Consider the following 18,337-nt stretch of genomic DNA (forward strand, 5'->3'; position numbering starts at 1 on the left):
ACTGCGGGTCGCGGCCCCGGCTGGCGCTAAACCGCTTGCGGCGCGATGTTTTCGACTGACTCCGACCGACATCAAAAACGAGTCGAGATCGCTCCAGATCCCCTCCCCCTTTCCAACCTCGCCTCGAATTGATTCGCCCTGCCCGTCTGCCATTCTTCGGTGGACGTTCTTTCCCCCTGGCCAGGGCCGTCATGCTTACAGTTCCCCCTTTACCCACGCAATGTCATTATGCGCGATCAGTTCCGCCGCTCCCCTGTCTCCCGACCCGCCGTGCCCGCTCCGAGTATGAATACCGATAAACAAAACAATGGCGCTCCTGCCAAACCATTCACTCCTACTCTCAGTGCGGCTTTCAGGACGGCGAACAAGAACTCGCATCCTCTAACTCCCCGGCTGGCTGGTGCTGGAGGCCACCAGACTCCGAAGAAGATCTCTCACACCGACACCGCCTCTCCCCTCCCACACCGAGACGATGGGCCAACCTATCTCAGTGCCAATATCACCCCACGATCGGGGTCACGAAATTCCAGAAGGGATGGTGCCCTTTCTTCTCCTGAGAACACTCCCACTGGTGCACAACAAGTCTCTCAGACGTCGCGTCCGACGCTGCCTCTGGCAGCCGGAGGATATCATCGGACAGAACGCAGTCCGGTTCGCGGGAGTGGGAAACCAGAACCTGCAAGACCAACAAGAGCAAAGAGTGTGACAGGGGATAATCTCACTCCGCGGGTGGCGTCACGGCCCAATTCGTCCTGTGAAAGCTCTGGCGGTTCGCCCATGTTCTTCCATGCCGACGATGCCCGGTCTTCGGTGTCCTCCTATGAGACAGAAACCCGGCCCAGATCCTACATCAAGTCGTCCCAAGGATCAACCTTCCTCTATGCTGATGGAACACGGGACGATGAGTCTCAGGACAATTTGAGCAGGACACCGTCCACAAACAAACGCCGTTCCACCGGATCGTCACGGGCGCCTGCAGCTGCGACGAATCATCCGGACGTTTTACCAAGACTAAAGTCCTCTCAACTGTCAGAGCCAGAGTCGCGACCGTCTGCGGATAGCACTCTCCAGCCAAGTCCAAATATTGACGATGTTACGGAATCCAAGTCTCGGCAGTCATCTCCTGCACCGAATCTCGCTGAACAGGTAGCACGACCATCTTGCCCGATCGGGCAGCAACTGTCTCATCGGAAGTCCTGCAGCCTCGATTCCACCCCCAATGTAGCATCACCACGAGGAGGCGGGCGTCGTGCCAGCCCTATCATATCATCTTCCTTTCTACCGCCAGAAGTGTTGAACGGTGGACAGACGCCCAATCTCAGCCCCCGAGTTGTTAGCAACAACTCTTCCGATCCAGCGGAACCGCATGGATCATCCTTTCCTCTAGCACAAAGTCCCATTAAGATAGAGGGACCAACGTCCCATACTGATGAGCAGGCAGTCAATGCGCGGACAGCGCGCAAGATCCTGGATCTCGAAATCAGCAACTCATCTCTTCTAGCGATCAATCGTACTCTGGAACGCGAACTGCGAAAACAGAACGCAGAGTTGCGGAGATATCGACGGCTAAGTCGTGCTGGTCGACTGTCGATCGACCCCCTCTCTCCGTTCTACCTCTGGAGGTGGATTGTCTATGGTCAGTGAGACGGATGACGGGGTCAGCGAACCATCATCCATCCAGTCGCATGACGAGCTTTCCGAATCCAGTGACAATGAGTCTTCTGCAGAAGGAGAAGACGGTACCGGCAGTCCGAACTCATCAGCCGATCGCGACACGCGCGTCCGTGCGAGCGATGAGAAACGATTCTTACTGGACCTTGCCAAGCACCAGGAGTTGCTGGCCGACAGTCAGAAAATGAACCAAAGCCTCAAACGGTGTTTGGGGTGGACGGAAGAATTGATCCGGGAGGGCAAGAAAGCCCTCGAGTACCATGTGCACGTGAACGATGTTGAAATTGGTGGTCGAGTGCTTGCACCGGATGAGGTGGGAGAGGAAGTAACTAGTGGACGAGCACTCTTGAGCCCAGCGGCTGAAATACAAGAAGCTCTCGAAGCTGAAAACTCAGAGTTGTTACATCAGTGATCATGCTGATGCACCGCTTCAATTGTGTTTTTGCGCTCTATCTTGAGATACTACACGACGTGGCAGGACCAGTCTTTCATTTCAGCACCGATCTTTCCTTTGTTTTAGATTTTGTTTTTTAGATGTGCCCATCGTTTCTTGCCCTGCAATTGCTCGTCTTGTGTTCTTGGTCCCGTCTCACCGTTGCTTGTGGTTTGAATGCGGTTCGTTTCTGGCGCACTCCTACGGCGTAATGAGGGGGAAAAAAGGGAAAGCTCTGACTGCACTCGGGACTCCTTCTTCTCATGACGGTGGCGTTATTTGTTCTCTCATTCTGGGATGATATACCTGATACCTTTTGTATGATGGGAGTTTTTCTCTCTACAACTTGTTCGCCACTCTTCGTTTTGAGCATGCCTTGTGTGTTTTTATGTGCAGTAGCCCAGCATCATTTCAAATCTGTCAGACCTTCTTTTTTTTTCCCCGCTAATACGTGATTTGTATGATACCCGATACAGTCAGTGCCTGCCAATAAAATGAATCTTTCACTTTCTTTATCCTGACTGTTATTTTTCCCGCCCATTAAAGTGTACAGTACGGTTAATATTAATTCATTAATTTATACCTAGTAAGTGATTATGTGATTATTTGGATGATGAAAGCCAGATTTTGAGATCGTAGTATATGCATACCCGTAAAGTCATCAATCATACACAGGTGATGCTAATCATGAGGGAACTTATACTATATCGAGATATGTATGTATATACGTCGTAGGACGGATGGTATGTACTGTACAGTACATGTATGTACATGTAATGTACCTAGGTCCTTTCCAAGAGCCAGCCACTCGACGAATGCCGGTGCCTTTCTTTTCTGTTCGTTCCAGTCGATGGATGTGTCGTAACTCGTCAACGGTCACTCCCATTGCTATTTAACCAAAAACCATGGTTTCGGCATGGACCTCAACAGTCGAATCGAATATGATAGAATAGAAATAGAATATCTCGGTTGCGTGTATGTATGTATGTACGTTCCTGGATGGTTGGGTCCTGCTGTTCGTTTGGGATGTTCGCCATGGCTAACGGGTGAGACTTCAGTGATGGGTCTTCGGACGGGCTGGCCTTGTCCATTCAGCACTCAATTCCTTTCAAATGGAACTTTTGTTTTTCATCTGCCACATCGGTTGTGAAAGTCCTCTGCTTGCGCTTGTGGACACGTGGGTTCGAGATTCTGGTCAGTCGTGCTGCTGGTTTCTATGGAAACTTTCAATTAGGCCATTTCTGGCTGTACTGTCAATTGAAAAACAGTCGTCTCTGGCGGGAATCAGTATCAGCTGTTATCTTCCTCTTCCGGGAAGGCTGCGGAGGCGGCGACGGGGTTTCGACGGAATCGAGAGATCCCTTGACTGCCTCCCTAATGGTCTGTTTCGACAAACAAAAGTCCACGTGCGCGTTGAAGGTTCTGTCGTCAGCTGCCTGCGGCCGGTGACACACAGGGCAGTCCCAGAACTGGTTCTGGTTCTGGTTCTGCGTACCGTCATCACCATTATCTCGTGGTGTAGTCTGCTCCGTCCGCTCGGAGGTGTCTTGGCTGGGTTTGTGGTCGCCTTCCGTAGAGGAGGCTGCGGCAACTTCCTGACTGAGTCTCTCCAGCTCGTTCATCTCATCCTGTCTTTCTTGTCGTGCGGCTTGTTCGAACTCTTCCTCTGCGTTCACCTCGCGTTCGTCACTGCCTCTTGCGTCGTTCGGTGGCTGATGCGTCATCTTCGGCTTGGATTGGATGCCAAAGAAGTCGATGCCGACTTTCTTGGTGCTGACCAGGTTCGTGCACCGGAGGCCCAGCAGTCGGAGCTTCATATTGGGGATTTCTTTCTCCAGTTTGACCAGCATCGGCAAAGCGAATGAATATAGATCCTGTGCCAGACAGACTGCTTTGGGAGGAACGACCTGCCGTGTCAAGACCTCGAACGTGTGCAGCTTGACCTTCAGCACCAGAGTGCGGCCCTTGAACTGCGTTCGTGCGAGATCTTTCTCGAGCTCCTCGGCGGCCCAACGGAGCCTCTCCCTGATCGCTTCCTTGTCACTGATCTCTGGGAACGTACTCTCCGTCCCTACGCTCTTCCTCTCATATGCCTCGGCGGGCTGGATCTTGGTCCTTCCTATACCGAGATAGCACTGCATCAGGAACTGGAACGCCTTTTCTCCAAACAGCTTCGCCAGAAGAGCCCTCTGCGGGTAGATGTCGCCGCACGTTTTGATCCCGATCGCGTCCAATTCACGTTCGAACACCCGGCCGATCCCGTTCACCTTACGAACGGGAAGATCTCGCATGAAATCCATGATAGCATTTCGGTCGTTGGGGATGTAGAATTGGCCGTTGGGCTTGTTCCGATTCGATGCGATCTTGGCTAATTTGGCATTGGGGGCAATGCCCGCGGACACTGAGATCTTTGTCTCTTCGAGAATCCTGGCCCTCATCTGTTGGACTGCCTCTTCAGGCGCGATCTGGTTCTCTTTACAGTAGGCAGTGATATTCAGATACGCCTCGTCGATGCTCGCACTCTCAAAGAGCGGATCATACTCGACTAGTATCGCCCGGATTTCTTAAGCCTTGGCGTTATACTTCTCGAAATTCTGGGGTATAACTCTTTTCTCCTCTGTCGTCTCCATTGTGTTGCGCGACGAGTCTGCTGCAAGCAAACGATAATTCCCCAAGCAGGCAGCCAAATGACCGACGCCAGATCACGTGATCACGCGTCACTCCGAGCGTGATTCACGTGCTCGTGAGCGGAGCTGTGACATCGCAGAAACAATAACCTCGAGCCTGCCGGATTCCCCATCATGTGGATCCTTGACTCGGAGGGGGATTTCTTGCAGGGTATGTCTATGGTCAGAATGTTTTTTTGCGGTGGGATATCGCTGACCGTTCGATAGGGAAACGTGTCTGGCTGCGACCCGGGAAGAAGTATCTCTTCGGTCGGATCAAGCAAGACGGAGGTACGCTGCCACCCGCGAGGTTGAGACATCGAGTTGGATGCTGATATTTCCCTGCTTTTCCAGTCCGCCATGCTATTCAGCATGCTTCCATTTCGAGAAAGCATCTGGTGATTGAGGTATCACCGGTGAACCCCGGTGACGGTGTGCGTCTCTCCCAGCGTCTGTTCGCAACGGACTCTTGCTGACAGAAGCCAGTCGCATATCCACACCAAGTCCAAACTCACCGTGATCGACCAGAATTCGAAATGCGGGACGGTCGTCGATGGAGAACAGATCAAGGGCGGGAGCAAAACTCTGAGTGGGGATGAACACATACTTCACCTGGGCCGTTATCAGCCTGCGTTGAGGTACGAGGAGACCGAGAAACGTGGCTTGTGGAACAGACAGAGACTGATATCTGCTGTACTAGGATTAAATGGCAACCCGTCCTTTTGAGTTTTTCCTTTTCTTCCAAAGAGCTCAAGGCAAAGGACCCTCTTGGTCCGGTGAGAGCTCGTCTGGAAGACCTCGACATCAAGACGATCATACCCTATGTCACCGGCAAGACTACGCACGTCGTTCAAAATAAAAGAAATACGGCCAAAGGTCTTCAGGCATTGATAAATGCGAAGTACATTGTGCAGGACTCTTACATTGATGCTCTGGTCTACGCTGCTACTCCAAGTGATCTGGAGAATATCGAGTCGTTATCACCCCTCGAAGAAGACTTTGATGCGGCCTGGCCAGATCCAGCATTACATCTTCCGCCACCTGGGAAAGAGCCGGTTCAGCGCCCGGCCGCAGCATTTGCCCCCAATCCAGACCGAATCCGTGTCTTTGAAGGCTACACATTTGTGTTTTGCGATGTCGGTCAATTTGAAAACCTCCAGCCCCCCATAACCAACGGTCATGGGAAGGCTTTGCTTTATCAAGTGGAAAATGGCAAAACGACGGCGGAAGAAATCGTACAGTTCATGCGAAATGCAGCCGGTCAGAAAGGGCTCGGCTCTGAACGCGATGGTCCGGGAGGAGTCGTCTTGGTTCGTTTCCGTGCCAAGGGAGGGTATGAGGAGTGGTCTATTGAGTTAGGAAATCAAGTTGCCTTGATGACGGACCAGCGAGTCATCGAACAAAGCGAGTTTTTGGATGCAATCCTGGGTAATGATGCGTCCCCGCTCTGTCGTCCCCTTCCCAGGGAGGAGAGACCGCCCCCCGAGAAAAACCGGAGCAGATCCATAGAGCCGGGTCCTGCTCCCAACAATAATATATCAGATACAGCTGAATCTCAACAGGAAGAGCCCCCTACGCAGAAGCCGGCGAAACGGCCCCGAGTGCGTAATTTTGTGAGCAAGGTCAAAAATTTCGATGATGGCTTCGACATTAATTCGATCCCCGTTTATACACTGGAAGCCGGTGATGGCTCCCGTGAAGAGTCGCAGGTATGTCTAGCTTTTGTCTTTTGCTTGTGTCCGAACTGACATTTGGCCAGCAAATGGAGATGGACGATCTACCCCCGGAGCCGGCCGCAGCACCTGCGTCTCCAGTGGAGGATGACATGTCAAGCCTTCTTCCGGGGGCCAATGCCATGAAGCGTCGTAGAGCGGAGATGGGCACTCGCTCCCACGAGGATGAACCAAAAACTTTCCAGGAAGAGATACGGAAACCGAAACGCCAAAAGGTTGACGTGCTCGAGGCAGCACGCCGGCACCGTGAAGCTGAGGAAGCGGCTGCACGGGAGCGGCGGTCGGAGGAAGAATCGTCTCTACAAGCAGCGATTGAGGGCATGACCATTGAGGAGATGAAGCGTCTAGTCGTAGTCGAAGAACTTGACGTTTCATTACGTGACAGACGCACTCCGACGGCGGAGGAGACCAGTCGATGGGACGAGCGGTGGAATGGACGGAAGAATTTCAAGAAGTTTCGCAGGAAAGGCGACGTATCTGTTGCGCGACCGCGTGTGCAGGCGGTGATTGTGCCCTTGGAGGAGGAGAAACAGAAAGATTATGGCATTGGAGACCATTATTGGGCCCACAACAGACGGGATAGCCCCGAGCCAGTGTCAGTGTCCCGGCATAGCAGTCACCAAGATCACCGCGAGGCGAGCCACGTGGAGGGCAGGACGTCTGCCTCCCAGCCTTCTGCTCTATCCGAAACGCCTCCTCCGCCGGTGCAGCGTCAAAGTCAGCGTGCTAGCCAGAAGAGAGCGCGGGAAATTCCCGACTCTGACAGCGATGAGGAACTTCGCTTCCGGTTCCGTCGTAAAAGGTAGAGAGAGGATGCTGAAGCATTGTGAAGGTGTTGCCTTTCGATGTATATGTATTACTTATATTTCTTGTCGTAAGCTTTTAACTTTTCCGCGAATGGAAGGGTTGTTGATACTGCGAAACGGCCATAGATATTATCCAGCTATTTCAGTAGGACTGTACGCTCGGACCGGTGGATGGGTTCTGAAGATGCTGATTCCATGCGTATAGGCAGGTATACTGGACACCGTAGCCAAAGCCACTCCTGGTTCAAATGTTTTGCTCAGTTGCCATAGGCAGTAGTAGATACTTCTTGTTTTCGCTTCAATGGAGATGGGCCATTTTGACTAAAAACTAGCTCAATTAGCTTAAAAGACTAAGGACGATGGTCAGAAAGATCAGATCATGATAAATAAGGCTGTTTATAGTTTATACGCCCATCCTAATCCTGACGGGGTTGGTCCATCCCCTTCGGTGTCTCAGATTATTACCCGCCTGCTTCAGGTGACTGCACTGCTGCTGTCTCTAATTAACACGGAGAAATTCGCAATAAAGGAAACACACGAACAGTAATAGTCAATTAACAGTGCTGTGATTTGGCGTGGTGCTGAAAGTGTCGCTGGATTGCTCTGACTGTGACTGGCCGGGATGGCAGACTCCGGTCTCTTGCGGGTCAACAAGTCGTTATTGTGGCTGTGATCCGCCCTCATTAATTAATCAATGCAGCGCATGCTATATTTAACCACCCAGTTAATGAAATGGGGTGTTCTTGACCCCGGAGAATAGGAATAAATAATGCTAATGTCGCATGTCGCCATCCACCACCTCCATTGTCCCTCGCCTGCGCGCTCTGCTGCCGCCCGCCCTGGTCGTCCTCGCTGATCCTCTTCCGTGATCTTCCAGCCTCTTCTCCCACCCCTGCTCGCCAGCTCTCCTCTCGACCTCTTTCTGCCTCGTCCTGCTGCTACTCTCGTCCTGTCTCCACAACCACTAGCTAGCCTTCGTGACGTATCGCCGCCGGCTGGTGCTCTGGCGCTGCCCAACCCTCGGGCTTATTGATTGATTCCTGACCGCTCGACCAGCCCCTCTATCTGCGGTTGGAACAGCCCGATAACACCTCAGGCACGAACCGACCAGCCAGCCATTCCAGCTCAGCAGCCCTCCAGCAGCCCCGCCATGGGCTACGCTGGTTGGGCTTGAAGGAAAATCAGCCTCTGTTCGTTCGTTTGGCATGCCTGGCTGCCCGTTCGTTCAGAAGCGTGTGGTCCTTGAAATCGACCCTGCTTCTCCTCAGCTGCGGTACGTCTGCAAGGCCCAGCCGTTGGAGGACTCGTTCTTTAATGCGTTCTACCGCGGGTTACAGAGTCCAGTGAATACTCAGCCATCGCAGAAACCCGTGGCTCCCCGTCTTCATGCCATCTCGGACCACCTCGTCGTCTTCCTCGTCGCCTGTCATGATCTCGGCCATCCCCCCTCCTCGTCCGGTGTCGGTCAATTCCTTGACACGGGCCCCCATCTCCCCCGCGCTCTCAGTCCACAAGACAGCAGGTCGCTGTACGAGTGCAGAGGTCCAAATCCACGATGGCCCCGAATTGACAATGCCTCCGTCGGCTGCGGTCGACTGCCCTACGAGCCCGGATACGGAGATGGAAGATTGCCAGGGCGCTCAAGAGGCGGATGCGCAGACCCATCACCGATCGGATCTGCGGTTCGAGAATCTCCCGATCGAGATCCATGAGGCCATTCTGGACCACCTCTTTGGGGAACGCGCGTCGACGCAATCGAGCGCCTCTTCAGGCAAACCCTCGGCGCAAAGCTGGGTCAAGGCGCTCCGTCACCCGCGACGGAAAGCTCTCTCGAATCTGGCCCTGATTTGCCGGGTCTGGAGGCCATTGGTTCAGGATCGCATTTACCGACACAGTCAGTTCCATTCCTGTCTATCTCTTTTATCTGGTCTTTGCTAATAATGTATATGCAGTCAAGGTCAAAGGGACGAAGGATGGCCTGGCAGAATGCGAGCAGTGGTTTCAACAACACACCCATTTGGTCCCGTATGTTCGACATATCGAAGTCTGGGTTCCCGTCTGGGGAAATCGGGCCAACAAGAACGCAACGCCGCATCTTCCCCCGTCGCGCCGTTATATGAATGAGGACACAGGGTTAGCGGACGTCGCCGCTGTGCTGCAGGCTACGATGGCCGGGTGGGAAGACTCGGATAACCACCGTACGCCCAGCAATTGGAGCTACTATATGGCGAGCCATAATGCGACTCTGGAGGAGATTTTCCGCCACGTCAAGAGATTCTACCCGGAAGCTCGAATCCTCACCCTCGAGGGCGGCCATTGCAAGAGACCGCCGTTGATTCGACACTTCGCCAATGACCCGTCCGGCTTGTGCGGGCGGTCGCGGCTCGAGGTGTTGCCCAACATCCAGACCTTTGTTATGCGTGGCGCGTGGAACATCATGCGAGACTATCGGCATTGGTGCAGCCTCGCCGAGGCCCTGCCGTCGTTGCGGGAGTGGCACTGCGCGTATGCCAAGCCAAAGATCGAAGCGTACGAGACGATTGCAAAGGCCCTGACGAATCTATCGTCGAGTGTAGTCCATCTCAACATCAGCCTGGAAGGGTTTCACAACAAGGAGGTCTCCCAATCTCATTGGCTCGGAGAGCCGGAGCCGCAGCATCTGTGTCGCCTGCTGGGGGAGATAGCGCCGCGCTTGGAGTGTCTCACATTCACGGGCAACGTGTGCGCGAGTTTCTTCAGCAGTGCGCGGGCGGCGATGGCGAATCGGCCGGGAGAGTCACGGCTCAAGTCGTTGGATCTCGTGGTGAAGACGTGCTGCCGGGAGACGACGCGGCAGGAGTCGATGCCACCGATTCTGGACGAGGCGGCGGGGATTACGAATCTGAAGTTCATCCGATCGTTTGAGAAGCTGGTGCTGGGGGCGGTTCGTGCGCTGGATACGTTGCAGGCGCTGGACTACGTGCGGATCCGCTTTATCGATCTGGACTCGGCGTGCCCGCTGCTCAACCCGTACTTCCAGATGGTCAACACCAGTGCACGGGGCTGTGGAGCGAAGCGATCCTGGAGACGCTGCACGAGGTACGGCCGACGGCGCAGTTCGTCGAGCTGGCCGACGGCATCTACCCGCAGTACGGGATGAACGACACGATTATCGGGGCGGTGTACCCACGCAGCCGGCCGCTGAGCATCAACGCGAACAGCTACAAGATCATTGCGGATGCGGCGAAGTCGTAATGGAACGAAGCTCGACCGCGTTGATCGCAGGCGATTAATGAGCTGACTGAATGGTATGGTTTTTGATGCGATGGACGGATGGGATTCTTGCGATTGGTTTTGTCCTGAAATAACATAATACCCCGATCTGTTTGGATATACATACATGAGCGGTCTGTTGCAACAAACATTGGTGCGAAAGGCTTGTGATCGTCGTCTTGTTTTTAAACACTCTTTTCAACATGGATGATGTACATACAACGGGCATGGCGTGTGGCGCGTTAATTGGATTTTTACACTTCGATTGGCTGGCTGTCTACAGCAAACTACAGTAAATGAATAAATAATTGTAAACCTGCAACGGGTAAATAAATAAATAAATAACGACTGTGATCGTCTAGAAATTCTTGTGTCAAGGATCATCACTGCATCTGTGGCAGAAGTTATATATAACCCAGGTACATGCATACATACATACATACATACAAATACTAATAAGCAAGAAGTAATTAGGGTAGGATTGGTATCAATTCATTCTATACATATATAATACATATTATATATGTTCCTATGTGCGGACGTAGTTAGGTGAAAAAAAAAGCGCAAGTAAGTTCCGTTCTTTTAATCTAATCCATTACCTAGGTAGGTAGGTAGTAGGTATTATGTATCTGCCTATATAATAATTTTATAACTCGCTTGTTGCTTTCCTTTGCTTTCTTTCTTTCCGGGCGAATTTTCTAATATTATAAAACTGAGCAAGATTGCAATGTCAACGCAATTGAACTGAACTGAACTCGATTAACTTAATAGATTCAGCTCGATTCCTGCATCTCCTCCACCTCCTTCATATACTCCGCTACAACCCTAAGCTTTTGCTCGGAGAATCCGCTGCCACCGGTAGCAGTCGCAGCAGCGGTAGCGCTCTTCTTGCTAGAAGAAGAGGGACCACTGTCATTATTGATACCCCCCACATCCGCAACAATCACACCCAGAATCCACACGTTAGCGGCGAAAAAGATTAGCGACGCCAGCCACAGCCCCGGCAGGAAGCTGGTGATGCCGAGGAATTCGAGGCGGAAGGCTTGGTGGAGCCAGAGGGCCTGTCAAAAACATAAATAAGTAAATGAATGTGAGTATGGTGTGTGGGTGTATGTACGCACCTGCGCAAGAACCCACAGCAGCGCTGCGGATATCCCCTTGATGGGTCTCTTGAGGAAGGATGATGATGGCAGATATAGTGGTAGGAAGATGAGGTACCACAGGAAGTACTATATATAGTCATCTCTGTTAGAACAGTGGCTACCTAGGTAGGTGGCTAGATAGGTAGGTAGTAGGTAGTAGGTAGGTAGCTCACCTGACTCGTGCACACCTTGTTAAACGCTACAAAGGCAAATGTCTGCGCCAGCATCGTCCCTGGGAGATTCTTCCTGGCCAGGACGAGCGGGATCGCGACTGCAGACAGAAACAGTTGCGGCACGAAGGCCAGAGACTCGAAGTGGATCCCGCCATGTTGCTGCCGCGCTGCCGACAGATACAGCAGCGTGTTGTACGGCGAGAAGTTGTGCCGGTGGTCGATCCGCGTCAGGTGGTGCAGGTATGTGTGCTGCATGAACGGGAGGCCGTACAGCATGTACATGGAGATGTTGAGGGCGGAGAACGTGGACAGGGCTGTCAGGGTGAGTGTGATGCGCGAGGGCGTCACCAGGGCAGTGATCTTCTCGACCAGGCTATTGCTCGTTCGAGTTCTGCTCCTGTCCAGCCACCACAGCATCGACGGCCCGTAGATGAACGGGTAGATCTTGAAATGCACGCCCAACCCCAGCAGGACCCCCGCCAGGGCGATCCGTCGCTGCGTGATGGCCCATAGCAAGGCCATCACCATCACCCCCAGGAGGCCTTCGGAGCTGCCGCGCGTGCTGATAGTCGCGACCATCGGGTTGAGCAGCCAGAGGCTGGCGTATTTCAGCGCGCGGGCCTCGCTCATCCCGTACTCGGACCGCAGGACGCGCACGAGCAGCCATCCGGCGACCAGATCAGCGACGGCGAAGAGTACCTTGCCGAAGGAGAAGAGCAGCGGCCCCAGCCCCCGCCACGCCGTCGGGAGCAGCATCCACGCCAGCAGCGGCGTGTAGCGGTACGTGTCGCGCGCATAGGGCGAGTGGCCGCGCGACACGAAGCGCGCGGCGTCGGTGAAGACCATGTAGTCGATATCGGTGTACTTGACGGGGGAGTGGGCGTCCTGGTACAGGCCGTAAAAGAGCAGGACGACGCGCAGCGCGGCGGCTGCGGAGAAGACCCGGCGGGGAGACTGGAAAAGGGGGGAGGACAGGGACATGATGGACAAGAGCTCTTCTTTCTACAAGACTTGGTACATGGACATGGATTGACTATTGCACTCTGCAGGAGAACCTCCTCACGCATCAATCATTGACGTAGGAATGGCAATGACGGCATTGAATTAAAAAACACTCAAATAGACAATACACACTCAAGTAGACACTCAACTCCCCCGTGGCGCATTGAAATTGGGCAGGTGCTGAATTCTGCCCTGCTGATCTAAGTAATAATGTGTTGATTGATGAATCTCAACATCAACAGCGATATATCAACAGGCTAACCTGATTCGGGTTGGCGTTACGGAGATGCTTGGCATTGCTGAGTCAGCATGCATAAGCAGGAGTTATACATTACGCCAATTGATCAAATAGACTGATGATAATTCTTTTTTTTTCTAAACTAATTGGTTTTTCTGATGATGTGTCTATGCGTTTAGGTTTTTTAGATTTTATGGTTGCCCCGTATATACTCCACAAATGACCGCAACGTAGATTAAATAGGTACGGAGTATGTTACAAGTCGACTCGTCTCTATATAGGCAGATCGTAGTAATTAGTCCCTTTCTCACAGATGTAAGAGATTCTATTCACAATTGTAACGCCAACCAGAAAATCTATATCTATATCTATATATATCTCTATGTATATATAATATACAGTACAGTATACACCCATCATCTAGTCGTTCACATCATTAAGCAGCCGTATCGACATCAGAGTTCAAGATATTGTCATCGTATCTCCCCGGCACAGGAATCTCGACCTTGCTGGCGTCAAACTCCCACGCCGCCTCCCGCGACTCCCGGTCGTGCCGGATGTACAGCGGCAGAAGCCACTCCTTGAGCCGCCCCTCCAGCGCCCCGGTATCTCTATACCGATCCCACAGTTTGCGCGACGCCTTGAACGCGTAGTTGACCGCGTCCCGTCTCAGCGTCTCGTACGCTGCGAAGGCGGATTCCAGCGGATGGTCGATGTATTGCGCCAATACGCGGGAGAACAGAATCGCGTCGTCTAGCGCGTATGCAGCGGATTCGTCGCGGGGGAGCATCTGTGGAGTCTGGTTAGTTGTGGCCTCTTAAACTGATAGATGCATAGATGGAGACTCACCGCGTGAGCCGCATCACCCAGCAAGATAGCCCGTTTCGTATACCATCTCCTGCCAGGCGCAACCTCGTAAATCGGATACAACAGCCATTCCGTGTCCAGACGCACGGCCTCCCGGATGCAAGGCACGGCGGAATCGCCGAAGCGGTCGACGACCTCGCGCCGCAGCGACGAGTGGATCAGCGCCTGCCGGCGCGGATCCGGCCTGTTCTCGTTCAGTCGGTGGTCCTGCACCGCCACTTCGCGGCACTGCACCATGGCCGACAGGAAGATCTCCTCGTGGTTCTGGTCGCAGAAGCTCATCAGCAGCGAGCCGTGGCGCGAGACGTTCAGCGCCGTGGCCCGGAAGTGCACGGGCGAGGCGATCTGGCCAGCCGCGACGGTGGTCTGCACGAGCGAGAAGCCCGTGTAGCGCGCGCTCTGGCCCGGGTCGATGATCTCTATCCTCGACGCCGAGTGCACGCCATCGCACCCCAGCAGCAGATCCCCCAGGGCGGTGGATCCGTCCTCGAAGTGCAGCTGGATCTTGCGCTCCGTCTCGAGCCCGCCTACCAGCTTCTTGCCGAAGACGACGTCGACGTTGGGCGTCTTCTCGAGCGCTGCCAGCATGGCCAGCAGGAGCGTGATGCGCAGCACTCGCCGCCCTTTGTATCCGCCATAGCCCTGGCCGCGCTGGTCGGTGAAGTCGAGAGAGCCGAGCGACTTGCCCGTGCGGACGGAGAATACCTCAATGGCGTCGACTTCGATGCCAGCCTCGGGGCCGAACCGGTCGAGTTCCTGCAGCACGCCCAGGTACGCGAGATGGCGCTGGGCGACTGGGCTCACGCTGATAGCGCCGCCAGAGGTGGATGGGACTTCATGCCGCTCGAAGACGGTGATGTGCAGCCCAGGGACGCGCGGCGTCAGCTCTTTGGAGAGGGCGAGAGCGCTGCAGAAGCCGGAGATGCCACCGCCGACGATGAGAATTCGCATTGACGGATTGGATATGATGGATGAACTGTGGTTCACTCCAGTCTGAAGATTCAATGAGCGTGATCAACTATGACAAAATGTCAGCGAGATTCTCTGCACATATAACAACAATAACGACCTTAAAGGAAACAAATTAATACTGCGGAGTCCGTAAGAAATCGCATATCGGGCCCGCCGACAGAACAGCACCGTCAAATCCCGAGGCTGGACACAACCCCACAGCTCCAAACAGTGCATGCTCAAGCAAGCCCCATCAGCCCATCAACCTGATGCATCATGCACGCCATGCAGACCCTTGACTGCGGAAACGCACTGCCTGGGCAAAGTTTTCCTTCTCCTGCTCGAGTCGTCAGTTGGACGCGACGGACGCTGATTGGTGCACGCGGGCCGGGATTCATTAACCGCCCGTCCGCTGACAGATCCGATCGGGCCAATCGGAGTGAGGCACTCTTGTCGCCTGACGCAATGATGAATCATGACAGCCGGCAGCCAATCACGTGGTGGACTGGTTTGATTACAGAAAAGAGCTGGTGACAGGCAGATAATGATATTAAATTGCAATTTATTAGAGACTGGGTCATGATGGTTCTAGATACACAAAAAGGAAAATTCACTTTATTGTAGGTAAGTATACAGCTAAACCAGCTAGCAATAAATTCGTATCCTATCTGTCTCACTGTCATACAGGACACATATATACCCATATAGCCATCTAAACAGTAGCCAACATCATCCATAGACCCAGCTCATTTCCCATGAAATACCATCATCATCATCATCGTCATCATATCAATATACAAAAGAGTAGTAGAAAGAGGACAAAGAGTAGACGTAAATCATGCCATCGTCATGACGCGTTTACTCAATCGTAATCCGCTTCGTCTGCGCTGTCGCCGTCTTGGGCACCGTGATGGACAAGATGCCGTTCTTCAGGCTAGCCTTGACATTGTCCTGGTCGACGGCTGCCGGGAATGTGAACGTGCGGCTGAACTCGCCAATCGACCGCTCCGACACCCAGTATCGGTGGTCCTGCTGCTGCTCCTCGGCGGTCTTTTCCACTGCTTTGGTTTGTTGTTGTTGTTGTTGCTCGCCACCGGCCCCGGCTCCGGCCTCGCCCGTCTCGTAGTTGCGTTCCGTGCGGCCCCGCACGACCAGCGTCTTGGGGTCGGTGAACTCGATTGTGATGTCCTTCTGGTCAATGCCCGGCAGCTCGCCGTCTAGATAGTAGGCGTCGTTGCTCTCGCGCATGTCGAATCGCGGCGCAATCGTCCGCAGGCCGCCACCGCTGTAGAAGTCCGGACCGAGACGGCGGGAGATGTGGTCGGTGTATTCGTCCAGCAGCCGGAAGAGAGAGGAGAACTCGCCGGCTGGAGGCCAGCGAGGCAGCAGCGAGAATGCTCTGACGGGCGAGGTGGTGGCGACATGGAGTGAAGATGGTGTTCGGGTGGCAGCGGGTTTCGTGACGCCCGCGTTGGAGAGACGCTGTCTCGAGCGAGGGAGAGTTCGGGATGCACTGCGCGATAGCATGGTGGATATTCTCTGTATGATCTGATATGACTGGCGATTATCTTGCTCGTGAATCACTCAGTAATCTGATCGCGATATGTCTGGTCTGATGTGGGAGTAGCTGAGGGGCATATTTATACGGTTTCGCCATGTCGGGTCGATATCCGGATGGAGGTTCTGGAAATTACTGGACGAGACTCGATGAAGTCAGAATGAGCGTGAACCTTCTCGCCTCGAATGGAAGAAACACACGTTGCCCGGATGCGGCGACACAGCCAGGATCGACAACGGGCGACTCCAGCTTGATGATCGGTACCTTCTGGCCGTTTCTCGACGCGTCAACCTCGTGATGCTTTGCTCTTGCTGGCAGATGCCATGTGACCGTTGTCGATCAGATGGCCCGTCCGGCGCGCTGATTGGCGGGCAGCGGAGGGGAGCGTGGCGAGGCGTCGATTCGTCGAATGCTCTAGACTGGCCCGCCCCACCGGCTGCCTTTTCCGATCCCAGCCAATCAGCTGCATCCACCACCCGCGCCTTCCCAATATGTTCCATGTGCAGGTCTTTCCGCACGTGGTAATCGCAGTTGACAACACGGCGTGTCAGAAGAGGAAGCAGCAATGCCCTGATCGGGTCTCGAAGATGATGACGTTGACGATTTCAACATCGTCCACGTTGCAGGAACAAAGGGCAAGGGAAGCATGCATCTGTGTCTTTGTCTATTCTTCCTTCGCGATCACGGTTTGACAATGGGATTCTATACGTCGCCTGACTTGACATGTCTCTATGAGAGAATTAGATCGATGACCAATCGATAACAGAAGATCTTTTGCAAATACTTCAACAGCTGGCTTTGGTAGCATTGCATATGATCACCCAGGAGAACGTCGAGGCAGCTATATTTGAGATCCTCATGGCGGAGTTACGACACAACATGTTATTCGAAAGCTGGCATAAAGCAGGGATTCTCAAGATAGGGGCCCTGCATTCTCGCTCCCGGTTTTCACACTGTTCCTTAAAGTTTTCTGCTCACAGGATCAATTGCTCATTGACCCTTTCTCTTTCTAAGGCTTTTCTGGACCGTCGAGCTTTTCCAGGACATTGCATGACTTCCGATGACATCTCTCGTGGTATTGAAAACTTTCCCTGGCCTGGAATATTCGAAGTCATCGGAGATGGTAAGATTCAATGGCTCGTTGATGGAGCACACAACGAGCTGAGAGTGAAATGCGTCGCGGAGTGGTTTGCCAACAATGCACAGCACACGCATTCTTCGATTTGGTCATATTTTGAAACAGCGCAACGGAGCAGCTCTACTGGAGCAATTGGCCCGGTTCTCAAGGAGAAAGGTGTACTACCGGATCGTGTTATCTTCACTGGGACCGCGAATGAGCTGTCCCAGCCACGAATGCGGTTAAGTATGCAAAAGTAATCGATTTCTCAACTGCCGTCTCTTAGAAAATATCGCACCTCCTGACCATATACTCTAAAATCTGGCAGAATTTCGACTCAAGAGCTACCGTTTGGGCCTCTCTGTCAGTCGAGGAGGCCTTAGCGATTGCGCCAAAAAAAAATCCCAGAAGAATATTGAGATGCAAGCACTGGGAACAGGGAGCCTCCACATGACTGAATCTTCTAGCACAGCTTCCAGAACCGGGAGATCATCGACTAGTAGACTTGGCAATCTTGAGATAAATTCGCCCTTTGAGAATTTCTCCAATCAGAAATACCAATTATTTAATGAACCCTATGGTCTGTGTATTACCCCTGATCACCCATGATTACGGTCGACTTGGCAGACGGCCCCCAACGGAAGCCGGCCCGGTGCCCTCGTGGTACACTGGGATCTCCACTGATCTTCCTCACCATATTTCTCGTATTAGGCAGTCCATGCCACCTG

The 18,337-nt window shown here is 53.3% G+C and overlaps 7 protein-coding genes across 7 annotated transcripts; 3 read left to right on the plus strand and 4 right to left on the minus strand.

The window, feature by feature from the left end:
- Positions 1-228: 228 nt before the first annotated feature.
- Positions 229-2,083, plus strand: T310_2474 (uncharacterized protein; the record flags this gene model as incomplete). Its single annotated transcript, XM_013474663.1, has 2 exons — positions 229-1,640; positions 1,708-2,083. The coding sequence occupies 2 exons, from the start codon at positions 229-231 to the stop codon at positions 2,081-2,083; spliced, it is 1,788 nt and encodes a 595-aa protein (XP_013330117.1).
- A 1,274-nt stretch (positions 2,084-3,357) lies between these two features.
- T310_2475 (uncharacterized protein) lies at positions 3,358-4,542 on the minus strand (the record flags this gene model as incomplete). The annotated part of the gene is made up of 1 exon (XM_013474664.1): positions 3,358-4,542. The coding sequence occupies one exon, from the start codon at positions 4,540-4,542 to the stop codon at positions 3,358-3,360; it is 1,185 nt and encodes a 394-aa protein (XP_013330118.1).
- Positions 4,543-4,905: 363 nt separating this feature from the next.
- T310_2476 (DNA damage response protein RcaA) lies at positions 4,906-7,309 on the plus strand (the record flags this gene model as incomplete). The annotated part of the gene is made up of 6 exons (XM_013474665.1): positions 4,906-4,942; positions 4,999-5,061; positions 5,125-5,204; positions 5,257-5,408; positions 5,471-6,479; positions 6,530-7,309. The coding sequence occupies 6 exons, from the start codon at positions 4,906-4,908 to the stop codon at positions 7,307-7,309; spliced, it is 2,121 nt and encodes a 706-aa protein (XP_013330119.1).
- A 1,205-nt stretch (positions 7,310-8,514) lies between these two features.
- T310_2477 (uncharacterized protein) lies at positions 8,515-10,448 on the plus strand (the record flags this gene model as incomplete). The annotated part of the gene is made up of 3 exons (XM_013474666.1): positions 8,515-8,582; positions 8,674-9,203; positions 9,262-10,448. 3 exons carry the CDS (start codon positions 8,515-8,517, stop codon positions 10,446-10,448), a joined length of 1,785 nt encoding a protein of 594 aa, XP_013330120.1.
- Positions 10,449-11,334: 886 nt separating this feature from the next.
- On the minus strand, positions 11,335-12,857 carry T310_2478 (uncharacterized protein; the record flags this gene model as incomplete). Its single annotated transcript, XM_013474667.1, has 3 exons — positions 11,335-11,622; positions 11,683-11,790; positions 11,877-12,857. 3 exons carry the CDS (start codon positions 12,855-12,857, stop codon positions 11,335-11,337), a joined length of 1,377 nt encoding a protein of 458 aa, XP_013330121.1.
- A 695-nt stretch (positions 12,858-13,552) lies between these two features.
- T310_2479 (Salicylate 1-monooxygenase) lies at positions 13,553-14,934 on the minus strand (the record flags this gene model as incomplete). The annotated part of the gene is made up of 2 exons (XM_013474668.1): positions 13,553-13,906; positions 13,966-14,934. The coding sequence occupies 2 exons, from the start codon at positions 14,932-14,934 to the stop codon at positions 13,553-13,555; spliced, it is 1,323 nt and encodes a 440-aa protein (XP_013330122.1).
- An 858-nt stretch (positions 14,935-15,792) lies between these two features.
- Positions 15,793-16,461, minus strand: T310_2480 (Heat shock protein Hsp30/Hsp42; the record flags this gene model as incomplete). Its single annotated transcript, XM_013474669.1, has 1 exon — positions 15,793-16,461. The coding sequence occupies one exon, from the start codon at positions 16,459-16,461 to the stop codon at positions 15,793-15,795; it is 669 nt and encodes a 222-aa protein (XP_013330123.1).
- Between the last annotated feature and the right edge of the window lie 1,876 nt (positions 16,462-18,337).

This window comes from Rasamsonia emersonii (assembly GCF_000968595.1).
Source record: "Rasamsonia emersonii CBS 393.64 chromosome Unknown ctg1118621760030, whole genome shotgun sequence".
In the NCBI taxonomy this organism is placed as follows: Eukaryota; Fungi; Ascomycota; class Eurotiomycetes; order Eurotiales; family Trichocomaceae; genus Rasamsonia; species Rasamsonia emersonii.